The sequence below is a fragment of the Misgurnus anguillicaudatus genome, chromosome 22 (assembly GCF_027580225.2).
Source record: "Misgurnus anguillicaudatus chromosome 22, ASM2758022v2, whole genome shotgun sequence".
In the NCBI taxonomy this organism is placed as follows: domain Eukaryota; kingdom Metazoa; phylum Chordata; class Actinopteri; order Cypriniformes; family Cobitidae; genus Misgurnus; species Misgurnus anguillicaudatus.
Window position 1 is genome coordinate 35,851,447 of NC_073358.2, and position 20,693 is coordinate 35,872,139.

The window sequence follows — 20,693 nt, forward strand, 5'->3', positions numbered from 1 at the left end:
AGCAATTAAGCAACATCATATATTAAGTTATTCAACTAATTCTTCATAAATAACAGCTATTTAAGCGTACAGGGGGATGACCTAACAAACTGCCTGCTATTAATTTCTCACTATAAATAGGATAATCAGAGCGTTTGCAAAATCTATCAAAGATAAAACGTTTTCTCTTTAAAAATGTCTGTTGTTTCTTAATTGTTCTCACAATATTACATGAACACGCTCGCTGCATGATATTAATTACACATTTGTACTTCCCACGAATCATTTAAGGGATTATTAGGTAAACAACTTATGAAAAAGTGAGAAGATCACGTATCAAGATATTTTCAAAGTTTCATAAATATTAATAAGCCCTCTAATTTTAAGAACGATAATACGGCTTTAACAAATTATTATAAAGTTATTTATTTGGATTTGTAGTAGAACTAAAACATCAACATGGGGCATTAAAATACTCGATACATAGATAATGGAGGACAACAACAACTCAGTAAAACTATACAAAGATTGAAAGAAGGACCTCACCTGGGCAGACGGCATTGCAGGTGATCTTCTGCACAGACATGCCCTCACAGAACGCTCCTCCATTCAGAGGGGCGGGGTTAGTACAGGTGCGAGAACGTTTTTGAACTCCTCTTCCACAGTTCACACTGCACGGAGACCATTCAGTCCACAAAGACCAACCACCATTAACTGCAGGAAGACAGAGAGACAAAAAAAGATCTGCTGAATAAGTGAAGAGGACATGGCAACCTTTCTTTGACCCTACCAGGCAGACTACAAAGCTAAGTAAGTCTTTTCTTACATCTGAGGCTGAACTTTTTGTAATCTAACTTGGAATCTTAGCTGTACAGTCGGTTAAAATACCAACATCTATTTTAATAACAGTATCTGATGGTGCTCTTCTCCTCTTTCTCCTCCAGCATTTCTGCCAAGACAAGATTAACAGTATACTGACACTAGGAAACAATTCACAGCGTTCTCCATCATCCTCTGTCCTCCCCCATTTGCTACCTCCACCTCTCTGACTGCTGTCTACTGTGCCACTTTTTCCACTAACAAGGTGGTAACCATAAGCTATAAGTTGCTTACAAACACCAATGCACAACACTTTCTCACACATGACCACTTTCTTCTATACTCTCCTTAAGATTTCTCCACTCCAGCCACCCACTAGATGTTCCCTTGACCCCATAATCTCTTATCTTCTTCAAGCCATCTCTCATATGTTCTTACAAACATCATAAATACATCATGCGGCACTAGCAACTCTCCAGTGACATTAAAGGGTAAACAAACTGCCCAAAAAACAACACCTAACCTAGCAAAATACTAGATGCCTACAGACCTGTCTGTCTGCTTACTTTCAAAATCTGTGAAGAAGCTGCTTTTTTCACTTTCTGTCTTCCCTTCAGAGATGCTCACTGTCCTCATTCACCTCTTAGATTGTAGCTCCATTGGTAGAGATTTACGTTAGCAGGGCAAAAGTCTTGGATTAGACTCACAGGGAAAACACATATACTGATGTATATTGAACTTACTCTACATCACTTTGGATAAAAGTGTCTGCAAATGGAAATTTGGAAAATTTAAATGTACATGCACTTTGGTGCCCAAAGGGCCACTGCTTGGCCACCACCTCCCTTCAATATACACTCACCTACAGAATTATTAGGAACACCATCCTAATATTGTGTTTGACCCCCTTTTGCCTTCGCCTTAATTCCTTAATGTGGTATTGATTCAACAAGGTGCTGAAAGCATTCTTTAGAAATGTTGGCCCATATTGATAGGATAGCATCTTACAGTCGATGGAGATTTTTGGGACGCACATCCAGGACACGAAGCTCCTGTTCCACCACATCCCAAAGATGCTCTATTGGGTTGCGATCTGGTGACTGTGGGGGCCATTTTAGTACAGTGAACTCATTGTCACATTCAAGAAACCAATTTGAAATGATTTGAGCTTTGTGACATGGTGCATTATCCTGCTGGAAGTAGCCATCAGAGGATGGGCACGTGGTGGTCATAAAGGGATGGACATGGTCAGAAACAATGCTCAGGTAGGCCGTGGCATTTAAACAATGCCCAATTAGCACTAAGGGGCTTAAGTGTGCCAAGAAAACATCCTCCACACCATTACACCACCAGCCTGCACAGTGGTAACAAGGCATGATGGATCCATGTTCTCATTCTGTTAACGCCAAATTCTGAATGTACCATCTGAATGTCTCAACAGAAATCGAGACTCATCAAACCAGGCAACATTTTTCCAGTCTTTAACTGTCCAATTTTGGTGAGCTTGTGGAAATTGTAGCCTCTTTATCCTATTTGTAGTGGAGATGAGTGGTACCTGGTGGGGTCTTCTGTTTTTGTAGCCCATCCACCTCAAGGTTGTGTGTGTTGTGGCTTCACAAATGCTTTGCTGCATACCTCGGTTGTAACAAGTGGTTATTTCAGTCAAAGTTGCTCTTCTATCAGCTTGAATCAGTCGGCCCATTCTCTTCTGACCTCTAGCATCAACAAGGCATTTTCGCACACAGGACTGCCGCATACTGGATGTCCTTTTCACACCATTCTTTGTAAACCCTAGAAATTTTTGTGCGTGAAAATCCCAGTAACTGAGCAGATTGTGAAATACTCATACCGGCCCGTCTGGAACCAACAACCACGCCACGCTCAGAAGTGCTTAAATCACCTTTCTTTCCCATTCTGACATTTAGTTTGTAGTTTGTCTTGACCAGGACCACACCCCTAAATGCATTGAAGCAACTGCCATGTGATTGGTTGATTAGATAATTGCATTAAGGAGAAATTGAACAGGTGTTCCTAATAATCCTTTAAGTGAGTGTATGTGCTTGTGAGTATATAAAATACATGTTGTATATCTGCTACTTAAAATTCCCAAATATATTACTGGCTTTAGGGTGTACATAATTTAATAATTGAATAGTTGCAGAACCCAAAAATAAATGACTTCACAGCACTGTTACAAGTAGAGACTCATATATTCAATAAAAAAAGAAAATAAAAACAAAGGCAATTGTTATTACAAAAAAGCAAATTATGCATATCAACGTCATCTTACCAAAAACAACTACAGTAGCTGTAGCGCTGCGTCTTTTTGCAACTATGTTGCTGGCGAGACAGGTGTAGTTGGCAGAGTCAGAGAGTCTGGCTTCATTGATGATCAGATTGTGATCAGCACGTGTGTCAATGTTATCGTCTTTAAGAGAGCTAACCAGTTCCTCGTTTTTTAACCATTCCACCTAAGAGACAAAGAAACACATATGTTATCCAAAGCTGAAATTATATGCATTTAATTAAACCTCTCTTGATCATGCCAGAGTGCATTAGATTAAAATATCTGAAAACTGTTTGTGGAAGCAAACTTTAGAAAGAAATATGTGGTTTAAGTTCATAATTATTATTACCCACCACGACACTCTAAAACTATTTTAAAAAAGTATAGTTAAGCATCTCATTAAGGTTTAAAAAAAAATGCAGGTTCTCTTTAGCAAAATGTATAGCCTGTTATGCAGTTGCTGCGGTAATGTCCTTTCTCGCCACCATTCTTTTCACAGAACTTCTATTTCTAGCATTTCTGAGAATCACATTACCCTTATGTTCACAGTTCATACAGCAATATGCATTCATTATCTTATGAGCTATTTAAACCAGTCTGCATGCATAATAGGAATTAAACCGTTAGATCCTTGTGATATTTCTCTAAGACGCTGACATTTGAAAAACATGGCTTCATGTTAAGAGGCCGAGTCTGTTAAAAAGTAATAATTTGCAAAGAATAGCTCTCTGAAAAATACCAAATTTTTAAGCAAAGAATATTACCAGAATTGTATAGTGGTTACTGCATTACAGATATCTGTATCCATTAAAATGACAGTAAAAGAAATCATTTACAGTACTGTGCAAAAGTCTTAGGCCACAACCACCAGACTTGTTGTTTTAGAAGTTTTAATGTCCATCCATATTTATTTTTCAATCTGTTTTATTAAGATACAAACAGAAAATATGTAAAAAAATTAAATAAATAATTTTAACTACTAAATGTCTTCTTTAGGCATCGTCGGTGTTTAGTGTGACCTCTCTTGGCACTAAACACATCTTTAGTGTTTTTGAGCAGAATGAAATAAAAAGACAAATTTCTTTAAAATTGGAAATTGGGATTTAATTTTATTTAGGTTTAGGAGATCCTGCAGTTTCCTGCTATTGCTCAAGTGGAAGGGGAGTTTAACCTAAAAACTTGACACATCAGTTTACATTTGTATACAGTTTTTAATACTACATACACATTTCCTGTATTTTCTGGATGTATTCTATAAAGAGACTGAGAAATAATTATATATGATTAATGTAACATTGCAAAAACAACAAATCAAATTCTGGCATGGTGGCCTAAGACTTTTGCACAGTACTGTATGTAAAAAATACAATATTCACAACAGGTTAAGCTTTTAAAAAAAATCATGTTAATCAATTTAAACCAACATTGAAACCAATTTTACAAAACATGAATTAATAATGTTCAACAATGCATTAATGCTCAGTACTTTGACCAAACACTGTCATGTAAAATCTCCAATGTCCCCTTCTTTTCCTCTTTCCTCCTCCTGTCTTTTATACAATCTTTCTCCTCGACTCTTCTGATTAAGATGATTAAGGTGCCCGTGCATTGCATACATGTATGTGCTGTACTTTCCATACCGCCGTAGATAAGTGTGATTGAAGCTAATTTTCCATAAACTACTTCAGATGCTTTGCCAGCGGAAAGCACTTCTCTTATATTTACTCAAGGTTTCTGAGAAACTTGGGAGTTGAAAAAGGCAATTATCACACAGTGGAAGCAGCCCTCTCTGAGGCATCAGACCTGCTCTGCATTCTTGAGCATCACTTCTTCACTAAATCTTTGAAAAACTGCATGAAGCGAGAGAGAGAGAGAGAGAGAGAGAGAGAGAGAGAGAGAGAGAGAGAGAGAAAGAGGCTCTGATAAAGAAGAGAAAAAGGGGAAGAGAGATGTGGAAAGAAAACAAATTCAGGGGACAAATACAAATGAAGTGAGTGTATGTGTGGCAGGAGATGTAAGAAATAAATGGCCTAATTGGCACATTTGTATCAATTATAGCACAGCTAACATAGGCAGGGCTGACAGAGAGGTTTCCACGTCCTCACGAGAATCCTGCATTATCATTATCGCTTCCATCCTGCCCATTTAAGACCTGGTTGACAAGTAAAGATCAACCTAAGTGAAGACCTTGCTTTGAATACAAGCACAGGGGCTGCTCTGATGTCACTTATAAGGGTGACAGGAAATCAGAAATGCTCAAAAATGCTTTTAAACTAAAATTATATTTTCAATAATGTTTAGATAATTTTTGCAGGTAAACATGAGATGTCTGAGGCTGATGAGAGTATTTCAGCAGAGATTTACTGAGGCTAAACTGTTGATAGATGGTCATGGTAGCAGGAATGTAACACTGACTTCAAACCCATGCACAAAACACACCTATAACCACTTTTATGCAGCTGCGACCTTTAAAGCGCTGACAGCTCTATCAGAATTTTTGCAACTGCTCGTGTTTTTTATCTTTAATATATATTATGAGCATACAAATGTTATTTCTAACAACTTTAAACTATAGTTCACCCAAAAATAAAAATAAAAAATGACATAATGATATCCTAGGTGTATATGACTTCCTGTCTTCAGCTGAAAACAATTAGAGTTAATAATAATGTATATGTGTTAGACTTGATGAGATTAGTTCTAGTGCATTTATGTATTGCTGTTCTTTGTGTTGCTCTAATTGCTTCTATTGTTTACCTCATTTGTAAGTCGCTTTGGACAAAAGCATCTGCTAAATGACTAAATGTTAATATCCAGGCTTTTCCCAGCTTTGTAGTATATTAAATTATGTCATATTTTTTGAATCTCCAAAAAGCGCATACATCATAAAAGTAATCCATTCGACTCAAGTGAGTTAAAAAATGTCTTTTAAAAGTAAATGATGGAGTTATTTTCATTTTTTCAACTATTCCTTTAGTTTTCTTTTATTCAAGCAAATGTATTTACTTAATTATGACAGTTGTATTTGTTAAAACAACAAAAATTAATTCAAAGTTCACTTATAATGTTGGTCAAAGAGCACCTATTTCTTTGCTAAAAACAATGTTATTTTGTGAATTTGGTACAATGTGTGTGCATGGTTTATGGTTAAAAACACATTATTTTCCACATACCGTACAACTTTGTAGCTCCAGATATCCTGCCTTCCTTAAAACGCTCTGATTTTGTACAAAGCTCATCAATCTGAAAAGCGCTGTGTCCCTGACTGGCCAGCTAATCTGTACGTTATGATTGGCCTGAATACATCTGATGTCAGCTGGAAATGTAACGCCCCTTACCATGTTAGAAAGATTCGCTCACAATGTAATGCTGACAGGAGTTAACTTAACTGTGTCCACGTCAACCGGTCCAGGAAGTAAACTGTTGCCTACAATCCGTGTGTTTGTTGTAGTCCGAGAAAGGAGATTTTGTTATGGGACATCAGTCAAACTGCAAAGTGTTTGCTTATATTTGTGTACAGTCGCAATAAAACAAAACATTGTGCTTTTGTCAAACTGTAACCTACAACGCTCATCTAACCAAAATCACACACACACCAAAGCAAAAAATATTTATTTATATATAAACTGTGGGTGGACATTCATCGTATTGCATTGATTTTCATTTCTTTCATTGACTTTTTTGTATATGAAAGGTTGTAGTGAGCTCACATTTTCTGCTACAATGAAGACTAAGGTATTGAATTAAACGGGAAAATATCAGACATGATTTCTGAACAATAAAAAAAAGGTGGTTATCTCGTTTTGCAACGAAACTCTTCAAATCTTCTCTGGACAAACACTACAAAGTCGCGATCAGATGAACTGATTGCATTGTGACAATGATATGATTGACGCGAGAGGAATTAAAATCCGATCACGCATTCCGTTACCCTCGCCATCACGGAGCGCGCGCTCGTGGCTGCGTAGCAACGGGTGACGCGACCCCACGCTGTGCAACCTCCGCTCCCAAGCAAGCACTTTGAAAAGTAAACATACTTTAAGAAACACCTTGACTCGTTTTAACTCGCGTTGTTAGACGCGACATGTGACTGAACCCTTAAACGTTTAAATAAAAAAAACAACGAATTTAAATAAAAATCTTTCTGTGGGCCAGATTACGTTATACTAGGGACTTTAAGCAACTGCTGGGAATGGAACGGCTACGGCGACCGGAAGTATGCTATCACACCACCGTAGCCAAGAACGTAAAAATCACTAAGCAACCGTAAACAGGACAGCGCAACGCGGTATAGAGGGTTTTCACAACGTCATCAGAGCGGTAGTCGCCATATTGGAGGCACTCCGCATCACGACAGAGCACAGAAACTGATGTATATCCCGAACGTCGTCAAGGAAAATGGTTAATTATTGCCGTGTTTCAGACTGTACAATAAGTACAATTTGAGAAAAACATATGGAATATTATCGACTTCCAAAGTTATTAAAAACCAGGGAAAGGAATGCAAGAAATTATCAGAGGCGGCGCTTGTGGTTGGCAAAGCTCAAGAAAAAGAGTAGTATTGTATTAGAAATATGATTAAAGTACATAAAGTTTAAAACAAGTATGCTTCTACTTGTTGTGCTTTATTTAAAGAGAATTTAATATGTACTTTTTAAAAGTATACTTTTAATGTATGCACAAAATGTACTTAAACACAACTAAAATTTGCACTGCAATGCCTTAAATGCCAGTGTAATTGCTCATAACAAATTTTCTATTTTAATGAAAATAATATTTTTAATAGTAAATGGTAAAAACAATTATTGCTTATTTTACTGTAAAGCACTTTGGTAGGACACTGGCTATTTTAAATTTGCTATATAAATAAAGCTGACATATTATATAAATAAATAAATATTATATATTTATCACATATGGGCTCGGCATGAAAACTAAGTAGTTGACTATATCGGGATATGCAACTGAAGAAAGAATCGCCGGGTTGTCACGGATCCAAGAAGAGGGAGCTAACTCGAAAGGATCTCACCGCATATAAATTGTAATTTCTCGAAATATCGTGCCTTTTCTTGTGCTCCAAGTCCTTCCCTATATGCCTTTGTATCTTGGATGCGTTTTCTGTTGTTTAGACATGTCTACATTCACTTAAAGTATCCAAAGCGCACAATAATTCATTGTACTCCGTTCAGTTCTTTACACCGAGTGCCTCCACAATGGCCGCGCATCCGGGTTACCGCCCAGATCGTGACGTCTGTGAAAACCCTCTATTAATTCATTTATTGAGAAACAAAAAAATGTCATTTAAAAAAAGCAAGAGAAGGGTTGGTTTTGGCATTAAATGACAATTGTTTGTCAGAAGAGGAGTTTTTACTATTGTATAATGTAAGTAAGTCTAGACTTAAGCAATAGTTGAAAACATTGAATACTTAAAAATCTTTAAAATTAGCTTAAATTTAAAACATTTTAACAGATATTATATAAAAGACGTGTGGTACATTCATAAACTGATGCAATTACAATGTCATATGCCATAAAACATAACATTTATTTACACAATCTCTCACGTTGTAGCAACTACAGCAAATCAGATGTTCTCCCGTAGTAGACCGTTACAGTAGAACGTCGCAAAATAGCAGTTAAATTTGCGCGTGCACAATACAACGCCAGAATGCCATTGCCGTTCCACCAGAGGCTGTTGCTTAAAGTCCCTATTGTTGAAAGGTGACGCGGGCCGCAGAGAGGGGGAGGGCGGGCCGTAAATGGCCCGCGGGCCGGGAGTTTGAGACCACTGGGCTATATTATACACATATTTCTGTCGTTTTACAGTATGATATGTTTGTATATGAAGAGTTTTGTTGCAAAACGAGTTAAATCCATTTTTTAACATTTTTATCAAAACATGTTTATTATTATGTTATCATGTTATTATTTTGTTTTATGGTGCTACTTAGCTGTATTTTTTAAGTTATGAAGGTTTAAATCAAAACAAACCAACTGCAGTTGCATTGAAATTAATTGGAATGCACAACCAAAAAACGTGATTTCTGAACAATTAAATAAACGGTGGTTATCTCGTTTTGCAACAAAACTCTTCATATACTAAAGTAGACAATGACCAAGAGCCTTCAAGTTTCAAAATGTATTATAAACACTATATTAACACTGTAATGCTATTAAAACCAGTAATTTTTGTGAACTAAGTCAGTAAGGAACTGATATTTAAATGAACTTGTGTACATATGTTAATAGATTTGACATTCTATATGTAATGCATTCTGAACAACCCAAATTTGCAGCTTAGTTTCCATGAATGGGTTGGGTAAATTGGGTAAGTTCCTTTATTAGGTTTTATAAAAACTTTCTCAACTTCTTCTTCTGTGCAGCAGTCAAATGCACTTTTCCAGAGAACTCCCCATTTAGTAATTAACAATCCCAAGTTACTCTGTGACATGAATGCTCTCAATGATTGTTCAGTTGTCACTCTAGAACAGTTTTAAAATAGAATAGGATCCATATTGAGTGACTTTTTAATTTAAATGCTCCCAATGTCCCTAAAGTAGCTGAAATACTGTGGTTTATTAATGGCAACAGCATCTTGCTCAGGGACCCCTGCAAGAAGTCCGCAAAAGAAGGGCTTACAGCAAGCTTGACAATAAGAGAAAATGAGCTGGGGAATGTGGGCAAAATAAAGTGCCTGCTTTTGTTAAAAATAATCCAATTTTTAAAAGTAATTCAAGAACTGCCAAGTGCTTTGGGTTAGCAAACCGCTGTAATGTAACAGTGAATGTGAGTCTACACACTATTGCCATGATGCTCAAGTACTCGCCTGCAAATATCCCATGTAAAAATGTAGCTCGGATCCCAGCCAATCTCTTAACACAGGCAATAAAAGCTTTATTATTTCTGTCCATGTTTTAATAAAACAGCAGCTTTAATAAAACTTGTTTTACTGAAGAAAAAAACTTTCCTGCTAAGTTGCTGCCAAAATGTGCAATATTTTAGTACAATCTTCCAAAAAAGAAGACCTATAATCCAGTTACGGATCACAAGACCTGCTATTAATCATTTGCATTCTCCACAACAATTTGCATTTTACTCATTACAGTAACAGTCCCTGGGAATGTCCTTGGTTATTTAAATTTACATTTAGCTATTTTTCAGATGCTTACAAATGAGATGCATAAAAACAACTCAAGTCAACAATACTCATGTGTAACACTAGCTGAGAGCTTTAGCCATTGCACACCACCACCCCAATCTAGATCTAACGGACCAATCAAATCACAGAAATGTTACAATGAAGTGTAAACTGATAATTCTGCCTTTATTCATTCAGGTAGTCTCTTGAAGTCGAGAATGACAAATCTTTGTGCACACATCTGTGGATTCTCATGTGGCTTCGAAGCCCAAGGGCAAAAGCACAAAGGGGACAAAGTTCGCCAGCATTTTTGGCAAAGGCAGCAGCTGTTCTGTTTCTACGTCCTCTTGATATATGTACCAATACAGTATGTACCTTTGTATACATTTACAGTATGTACCTTTGAGGTACATACTGATATACATGCTAATATACTCTTTAGATACAAAGGTGTACTTTTTGAAAGGGTGCCGCACCAGCAACAGCTTTGTTTCTCTATTACTGAGATTGAAAATAGTGGTATAAAATCTAATTCTTGTTTTGACCTTCAAATGTTTTTACTATATAAATCTCACTGATTTTCTTTTATAAAGCCAATAATCTGATCAGTTTATCTTTATTGGAATTCACTGTACCTGGGTCAGCGAGTCCCTGCAGGGTTCAAGCACTACTGTCTCCCAATTCATGTATGATATCCAACCTCATAAACCAATGTACTGTATACTCAAGGCACGTATGTTCCTTGCAGTACAAACAATTTAAAGGGATCATCTTCTGCTCACATGAGCCTCACTTATTCTCTTTGCTGATAAGTAAAAAGAAAAAAATAGTGGTAGGTCAGGTTTATCTGTCCATCAGTCATGTTGAAGCCATCTCTACATTCCAAGTCATCTTGGATAAATTAATCATTAAGGTCTCCATCCACAAATAAACTCCATTTGCACAGACTTATATTTCCCTAGTTTTCTCATTTAACTCAATTTCAGAAGTCAAAATTCCAATTTATTTTCAATTCCAGAGATTTGATATCCCTTGATGCAATCTGAATTGGAAATTGGAAAAAATGATCCTGAATTTAAAATAAAAACAAGGAACAGACCGTGACAAACACATTCACGCTAAGGAGAGCTGTGCTAACACTATTATGACTAGTTTAATACTAAAGGATGCAACCTCAAATATAAAGCACAAGGTTGTCTGTCTCATCTTCTCTCACACAGCCACATTGCCATTCCTTCCAGGTCAGCCTTATCCCAGCTAAACATATAGATTGGATACACCATGCAGCTCAGACAGGTCTGTAATTGGCTTGTTAGATCATGAGGGTCATCATTTACGCTGGTGGTGGCTGAAACAAGACAGAAACAAAATACAAGGATAGAGACCTTGTATAAAAGAGAGGCTATTGTTCTCTTTAAAGAATATGCTGTTCATATATATTAAAAACTAAAATATTAATGTGGATTACATAACCCATATAATTTGGTTTTGGATAAAGGGCCCTTTCATACACCCGGCGCAATGCAGTGCAAGTGTCTTTTGCTAGTTTCAACCCGGCGTAATTATAATTTTCACGTTTAGCGGCACGTTGTTTAAATTGCAAATGCACTTGCGCCCAATTTTGCGTCCATGGGCATTCTGGTCTGAAAATGAGGTGTGTTCAGGCGCATTGTTGGCGCGTTGCTATCTTGAGGCAACTAAAATAGACTACGCCATTGACCAACCAAAACCTGGCCTAAAGTCAAAGGCGCAATATTGTTTTTGTTATTTATAGAGCGTGTTAGTAATATGCGCCTTTAAACGGGCCGACTACACGCGTTTGCTTATCACATGTATGCGCAGCAGCACATAAACGTTTAAAAATATGAAAAATCAAAGGATTAATTGTAAAATATCATTGAATCTCTTGGACATAAAGAGGACCGATTACGAGACATTAGAAGGTGTAAAGAGCTGCTTCACCTGTAGCCTGGTAAGTAATGTTTTGCTTTAAACAAATGCAAATATTGCATCCATTTTAAAATGTTTTTTTTAAATGCTTCCCCACAGATTTATTGTATATGATGCCTTTGTACATGTGGATATGCTGAGATGAAAACCTTTTCAAAAAACTCAGTTTACAAAAATCTGCCATCTAAATAGGGAAGCAGCATGGTGCCAGCGCAACTGGCTTTTAAAGGGGATGCGAGCTGAGACTCTCATTGGTTTATTGCATGTTACGCCCAAAATACACCCATTACGAAAATAGGAACAACCCTTTTAGACCATGCGCTTGGTGCACAAACCATTTTCCCCCTCGTTAAATAAGCAAAAGTGGCATCGGGCATGCCCGTTAAGACGCTTTAGACAATGCACTTATATATCGTTAAAATAGGGCCCAATATCTTTGACTTGATTTTCTAGAAAGAAAATAAGCAAACACAGTTTGGGACATTACGATTAACTCCAAAATTTGCTGAGAATTTGCAGTGTTAACTCCATCCAATTGAGATATTAAAGTCTACGTAAAGCGATATTAAGTGTGCTCTGAGTTTTCCACAGAAAAAAATGTGTTATTAACCACCTAACTAATCTGGATGATAAAAACGCAAAATAATTGCTATTTTTCGCTCCAAAGGACTTCTCTAAAAGCACTTCATGTAAACAGAGAAAAGAAGTGACTTTTTCCATGTTTAAGTGCTATAATTGGGTCCCCAGTGCTTCTATCAACTTAGGAAATGTGAAAACGATCAACCTAGTAACTTAGTTTTGGTATACCATTCTCTGCAAACATGTAAAAAAAATAGGTCATTGAAATTTGGCTTCCCTTGTGATGTCAAAAGAGGATCTTATTATAATAATACTTAATCTGCACTATCCAACCACGGCACTGCCATTTAGTGCAGACATATTATTTTACATCTTAAAATAGTCTTGTGAAATGTCCCCTTCAAATAAATAAAGGGTATTTTAAAAATTTGAGACTAAATGATGTGTTCATCTGAATAACTCAATATCAAAGTCAGTGGCATTACAAACTCAAAAAATCTCTAAGCAAAATATGCCTTGCCAAATGTGTGCATAATCTCATTAAACAAATTTCTATGATAACACAGTGTAGACCTGTGAAAGTATCAAGAAAGGCTTAAATGGCTCTCTAGGGAAACATGTAACAGTTTAGATCTGAAACAGGAAATTTATTCTCTTTGCAAAAGGTCATTTCAGTATATTTCTGTGTTAAAGTTGTAATTACTGAAATGCTAAAAAGCACCCCTGCATAGATACAGCATCATTTCATGCCACTGTTTAATCCATTGATGAGATATACACAACACATAAATACTACCACCATTTAAAGGGGCGGTGAAGCAATAACTAATAGGCTATTTTGTAACATGGATTAGTGGCTCTCTGGAGAAAAGCTTCGTTTAAAGGGGCGGGCCGCATTGAAAACCTGGAAGTAAACGCCCACTGCTATGATTGGACAGCTTAATTCCCCTTCATTACATGTGGGGAAATGTTTTAAAAGCATTAATGTGTAAAAATAGCCCCCGAACACATATATGTTTGAGCCACAAAAGATTCTGGCTGCTAAAGATGATACACATAAATGACAATACGTAAAGTAGAAACAAAACTTTAAACTCGACGTGACTAAATTACCGTATACAACACAGTAAGCGCGCATCAGAATCTAAACTGCGGCTGATAAATCCTTATCAATGACTTTGTATATTTCTATTGTTATATTACAGTCGTATTGTTGTACCTTTATTAATCGTTTAATGTTTTAAGTAAATTAAAACAGTCAAACATACGTGTTTACACACGGATGTTACAACAGGACATATCAAGCAATCTCCTCTAACAAAGCAATAGTGAAACGCAGTAACTTAAATAAAGTAAAATGTCTTACTGTGTATACTGCTGTGTCATTTTGTCAGATCCAATATTAGTAGTGCTTTTTATCACAGTCTCTCTGCAAATCCAGCATCGACTTCTTTACAAATGAATCCGCGGTACACAAAGTAAAAAACACTCCCCACGTGAGCTGGAACTTCTTCAAAAACAAACTTTATCCACGCATTCCTAATGTTATGTTCTGAGCCTCCGTTATCCAATGTCTGTGTTCTTCCCATAGACCGTTCTTCCACAACCGAAAACTCCGTTACCATGGTTACTCTATCACAACAGATCAACGCGTCAAAATTAAAGTCTCTCAGAAGAAAATGTATTTAAATTCATTTTGGTTACATTTGGCAATCTTTAAAAACATGTTTACTGATTGTTGAGTCACGTGTCACGCAAAGCTGTGGGAGGGGCTTCAAAAGTGGTCATTGTATTTGGCTTTGGGAGGTGCTTCAATTCTACTTTAACGTCATATTTCTCCGAATTCCTCACTCGATCATTATACTGGCTTGATGCCAAAAACTGTTATATGTCAGTACCACAGACGTTTTCAGTTCTGAAACTTGCAGGATGTTCATTTAAGTATAATGACCTCTTATAACAAATTATCAAGTTAAAATTGAGTATTTGATTCACCGTTCCTTTAATAGACAATTTTGTCATCGTCTGCTATGTACTGTATGCCATTGCTAACAATGTCTGAGCTTCTGTTTTCTATACAATGAACACAGTGAATTACACTGCCAAGCTCAAGGATAAAAAATAATAAAATCCCATGAAAACAATCCATATGACTCGAGTGCTTCTTGGAAAGCATCTTCTTCATCATCAGGAACATACTGAAATTGATGACTTCAATGATATAACCTGCCAAAGCTGTCAAATCCCATGTGTGTTTGTTCTTTCACAGGCATGAACATTGGTATGTTTTTCATATCAATGCATGGCTTCAGGAAAGTTATACAAACAACTTTTATGACTATTTATTTTTTAATGAGTGTATGTGAAGTAACACTGACCAATTATAATGTGCATGACAGTATCTGCATACTCATTAGAATAAAGCTCTGAAAGGCTATTTATCCTGAGAGCCAACAGTGATGAAAAACTGCCAGGATCCAGAAAGACATGTCTCGTTAGCTTTGTGACCACAGAAATCCTACAGAGCATTTCTCAAGGGGGTGTTTATGACAGTTTAAAACCACAAACACATTTCCACTAGAAGACAGAGAGAGAGGAAGAGAGAGAGAGAAAGTGAGTGTGTTAGCAGGCCGCATGCTGGTAAAATGATGCTCTATAAATCTTCGCACCCCTCCTCCTCACTGTTTGGTTTTAAATTTTTCATGGCGGAGGTGTGCTGGAATAGGGTAGATTGCCGATCGCTGGTTCTGCACACTACATTATTCACTAGCTTCTCTTATAGCTGACTTCATTTATGTTGACAAAGGACTTGGGGAAAGATTCTTGTCTTCTAGTCCTTCCCAGATTTCTGCCTTTTTTGTCTACAATGCTCTCAAAGAGACAAAAGCTGGCACAGCTCTTCCATTTCATCACTGAATCATTCATAAAGCAATGGTGGCTTTCAGGATCCAAACTCTTCTACAATTACGCACGTCCTGTACAAGGTAAATATAAAGCCTACTTAGGGTCATGATTTGTGCAAATTGGCAACTTTGTAACTCTTGACTGTACAAACCTGCGTAGTCAATGTAAATAGTAAACAAATGTGTGATAAATATGGAGTACTTTTAATCAGTTGTAATAAGCAAAACAACAACTGTGCCTTATAGTGCCTTAAAGGGACACTCCACTTCTTTTAAACATGCTCACCTTCAAGCTCCCCCAGAGTCAAACATTTGATTCTTACTGTTTTGGAATCCATTCAGCTGATCCCCAGGTCTGGCGCTACCACTTTTCGCATAGCTTAGCCTAATGATCAAGGACTTTGCTGCCGTAACATGGCTGCAGGAGGTGTAATGATATTATGTATAGAGGTTGACCAATATGTTTTTTTTCTCTGCCCGATGCCGATATTTAGAAATCAGGGGAGCCGATGGCCGATACATGATGCCGCTTTTCTATTTGTACATAGTATTTAAAATGTCCTCATCATTAGCAGATACTTTAAATGTAAATATGTCACTATAACTCAGCGTCACGAGTTCTAAAACAACACTTAGGTGCCCGCAGATGCGCCTGCCTATTAATCGGCCTAATTTTGCAGCAAAATTGTCCAAAGACGATTTTTTTAAATATGCCAAAAATCGGCCAAATGATCGGCCCGGCCAATAAATCAGTCGACCTCTAATTACGTAGTGCCCAAAAAGCCATATCTGCCTAAAAAAAAAAAAAATCACAACTTTTAATTTTCTGTCGTTCTTAGTACAAGATGTAACTACAGAAGAGTCAAGTTTTAAATAGGGAAAATATCGAAACTCTTTGGATATTTTTAAGGTGCGATGCTAATGGTCTAAACAGATTCAATGGATTATGCTAAGCTTTGCTAAAAGTGGTACCGAGCGGTACATTAACATATTTTCAAAAAAAGTGTGTCCTTTTAAAGGGATAGTTCAGCCAAAAATTCCAAAATATTTTGAGGAATGTTTGTAACCAAACCAATCAGAATATAATGCAGCAAAGAGCCTGTACTACCCTTCCTGAAATCCTCCCTGTGGGAAGGATGTCAGAAGCTGAGAGGGCGGGTCTTACCTCTGCCATGGGCACTCCCTCTGGGGGACGGCAATGCAGCACAATCATGCCCTTGAGTGGCACTTCCTTCCCCTGAGGATCCTGCTCAAAGTTCTTGCGGAGGTCTGTTTGAAAAGATAAGAGGCAGCTGTCACACCGGGCAGAGCTGAAGCCAATATCTGGCCAATTTACTGTATGCCTTTCACCACCCAACATCCTGCTCTCTACCTCTCGTGCCCTCCCCTCCCTGGCAACCTTGGTAAGCTAGGGCAAGAGTACAAGAGAGTGCAGGCAGGCTCAGTGGTGATCCTTCCATCTGCTTAAGCACTGGTTGACAATTTTGCTTTGTAAAGTTTTTTCAATGCTCTGTAAATTCTTGACTTTTTGTTAAAAGAAACCAAAACCAGTTTTGCTTCAGGCTGGTTCACCACAAAAAAAAAAAAACTCTTTAGGGGTTCACACCTGCACTCCATCTGCCTGTCTACAAACATTTATGTTTGTCCACGCTAAACACTGTTTCATAAAAATGAATGCTAAAAGAGAAGGAAATGTTAGGATGATTTAAAGATTATGTAAATAATGTAGTAAACTCACAAGCAATCCTCACTGTAGCCTTACGGCTCTTGGAGGTTCCCAGGTGACTCCAGGCTACACACAAGCACCAGTAGTCCTCCGGGCCATGAAAGTCCTCCACCTGCTGCCTGGTAACATTGATCGTCACGTCGCGTATTTTCAACCCTGCACAGCGAGACACAGAAAGCAGAAGACACGAACATCTAAATTCACTTTATGTCAAAGCCCATTAAGTATTGATTTTTAGTGTTTGGTCACAGTCAGGATCCTTAATGGCCATTGACTGTACAAATTTACAGTCTAAATATAGCTTAGTGCCAGCTGATAGAAAGCATACGAGATCTCAGTCAATTGTGCGAGTAATGTTCAAAAATCAGCTGTATAGTTATCATAAAGCAAAAACAGCAAAAAATGTAATGGCCTTGGGTTCACAAAGCTGCCCTACATAACTCCAGTTTCATGTCTTTCAGCTTGAAGTTCTTGAGTGTATTACTGATAAAACACTTTTTCTCCCCTCTCTCCCAGGAGGTCTTTCCTTGTTGTCTGTGCCACAGATTGTTAGTAAGATGAAAATAGCTAGCTAAAACCTTGCATTAGCCTAAAAGTGCAAGTGCTAGGAATGCATGTTACCCTGGAGGCTTAATTTAAGACAAATAACTTTAAATGAGATGGTCACAGATACAAACCCCAACCCTTACAACTTACATCAAAGGTGCCCTTTAACAGTCTTTGCTTTTTCAAATTGGTAACATTCCTGGAATGGACTTTATGTCGAAGCAGATTTGTCACACACAATACTTAAAGGCATCGCTTCATCAGCTTAAAGTCATCTTCTACACGTCTTTTCAGTATCGCTGCTCTGCAAACCTCACAGTGGAACAAATAGTGAATTAAGAGGAATATGTAACATGCTAAGGCCCACAATAAATCAGTATAGCTCTTTCCAGGGACCATATCTAAAGAATTTTAATAGATAAATATCAAATGCATCGGAAAGTACCTGGCAACAATATAGGGATTACTATTGCTGCGCGAATATAGAAGATGGCATGCTTTTGGTATTTACAAATGCGTTCAAGAAGGCTTAGTTCATTTTGTTTTCATTTTTTTCATTTTCATTTTTTTCTTGTTAGATAAGAATGATGGTGTGGTGCTGATGCTAACATTTCGTGTTTTGCTCTTAAAAAAGGGGAAAGAAGGCTAAACAAATATGATTTTCATTTTCAAGTTTAAAGGGGAAAGTTTACCCAAAAATGAAAATTCTGTCATCATTTATTCACCCTTATGTTGTTACAAACATGTTTTAATTTCTTTGTTTTGCTAAACACAAAAGCAGATATTTGTAATAAAGCAAAAAACAGAAGCACCTCAATAGAAGCACTTCCATAAAATAAAAATATTACTATGGTAGTCAATGTGGCTCAAAAACAGGTTGGTTATAAATAACACTCAAAATATCTTCTTTTGTGTTCAGTAAATAAAGCAATACAGGGTGAGTAAATGATGACAAAATTTTCATTTTGGATGAACTATCCCTTTAAGTGTCCTTTTTTCATAAGCTATAACAAATTCCCCTGAGTTTCTCTGTGGCTAGAGCAAACAAAGAGTATCCTTGTGCAGATTCCTGTTGCATTAATTGTGAAGGTAACAAAAAACTGTAACTGCAGCTTTTCAAGTTGCTGCAGTTAAAATTATTTACATTGCCTCTGCTTCTTTAGTACTGAGGTTTCAGCATATATATTTAAGCCAAAATTGGTGCAAAAAATTATTACGCAACGATTACATAAGTTGCATTTTTGATTGGTTGTTTTAAACATCAATTCATCAAAATGTGTTTTGCTTTTTTCTGTAATCACTTTATGTGCAGTGTTTTCATATTTTTTAGCAAAGGGGATGAAGCATTAGCCTGGTCCAACCAGACTCTCGTACATTCATTTCATGTGTACAGAGAGTCTGGCCACGCTCCATTGCAAAGCGTTACTTCCGTTAAGGAGGGTCCTCTGTTGAAGTTTAAAACTATTGGATCTGCCCAGAGTTACTCAGGATCTGCCATAGGCAATCGCTAACGTGTGGTCGTGACGTATATCAAGCGACGAAACCGGCCGGAAACAACAAGACCAACAAAACTTAGCAAACCTGGTTTTTGCTCCGGCTTTAACGTCTGTATATTCGGCAGTTTTGCAACAACGGACCGAATAGATTTTCTCACGTCTTTCTCCGCTGCCATTACTGAACTATAACTCAAACTGACGCACGACCTCAACGTCACTGTTCTTAGCCACCCCCCTCTGTTCGCTGATTGGACCTGCAGATTTTTGCAGGAGAAAACGAAACTCTACACAGCAGTCCCAGACGTAGTACTGAAGCGAAAATGAAAATTAAGCGGAAGCACGTAGGAGGGCGGAGCCAGGCTAATGAAGCATCATCTCTGTGAAAGTTTAAAGCTCACGTAACACACGCTGTTTCTGCATTTCTGATGTTAATCTGGAGTACCTATAGAGAAGTATGACATCCTTTATATCTCTGAAGAGTCTTTAGTTTAATCAGATTTATAAAAGAAAGATTAGCTTAACCGAATCTTTCCGATAACGTACGAAAAAATGACGGAGGAGGAGTTATAACACGGGAGGAGCGAGTACGAGTCATGCAACACTATACAACACTGTTTTAACTTATGATTCACTACATGTTCGTGTCATTTACATAATATACACGCGCCTATTTCCAACATAAGACAGAAGTCTTACTTACCACATGTAACTCGTCATGACCCGGTTCTGAAAATCCACCGCATCAAACACACACGCAAAACTCCGCTGCTAATCCGGATAATAAACTATATCCATTGTTTCCATAAGGCTGGATGTCTTCTCCTTACATCCAAAAACACACTTCTTCTTGTGCCATTGTTGACTTTTGAAATTAAACAAAGCTGAGTGGCGTGATAAGCTGTTAGCGTCTCCCGCTGACTGACGGCTGGGCGGGGTTTTCCGGGGGAAGTTTTCCGGCGGAAGCCCATATAAAGAAGTGATACGTATCGAAAACCCCTGAAACGTCAGTTAGAACTGTAATCGAAAAAAACTAGCCGACACTTGTACGAACCCTGGCGAAGTGCATTCGGCACAGAAATACTCTGAAACACGCCCAACTGCTGTTTTGACACTTTGCCTACGTTTAGCATGAGGAAACAACTCTATAACTGTGTTAATAAGTCAGAATGCTTGAAATACCATTAAACCCCCCCTTTAAGCATGCCAACACTGACAGTGAGCTGCGCTTTAGCATGCTATCAGAAACTGCTGGGCTGTATGGGTGTAAGAA

General features: G+C 37.5%; 1 protein-coding gene across 4 annotated transcripts in view; it reads right to left on the reverse strand.

The window, feature by feature from the left end:
* unc5db (unc-5 netrin receptor Db) overlaps nt 1–20,693 on the reverse strand; it is a 248,206-nt gene that overhangs the window by 70,310 nt on the left and 157,203 nt on the right. For all 4 annotated transcript variants that reach the window (XM_055199193.2, XM_055199191.2, XM_055199192.2 and 1 more), the window contains exons 3-6: nt 17,394–17,537; nt 16,821–16,924; nt 3,089–3,269; nt 526–693 (exon numbers count right to left, since the gene is read on the reverse strand). In XM_055199193.2, the coding sequence (XP_055055168.2) occupies nt 526–693; nt 3,089–3,269; nt 16,821–16,924; nt 17,394–17,537 (597 nt within the window). The remainder of the gene's footprint in view (nt 1–525; nt 694–3,088; nt 3,270–16,820; nt 16,925–17,393; nt 17,538–20,693) is intronic.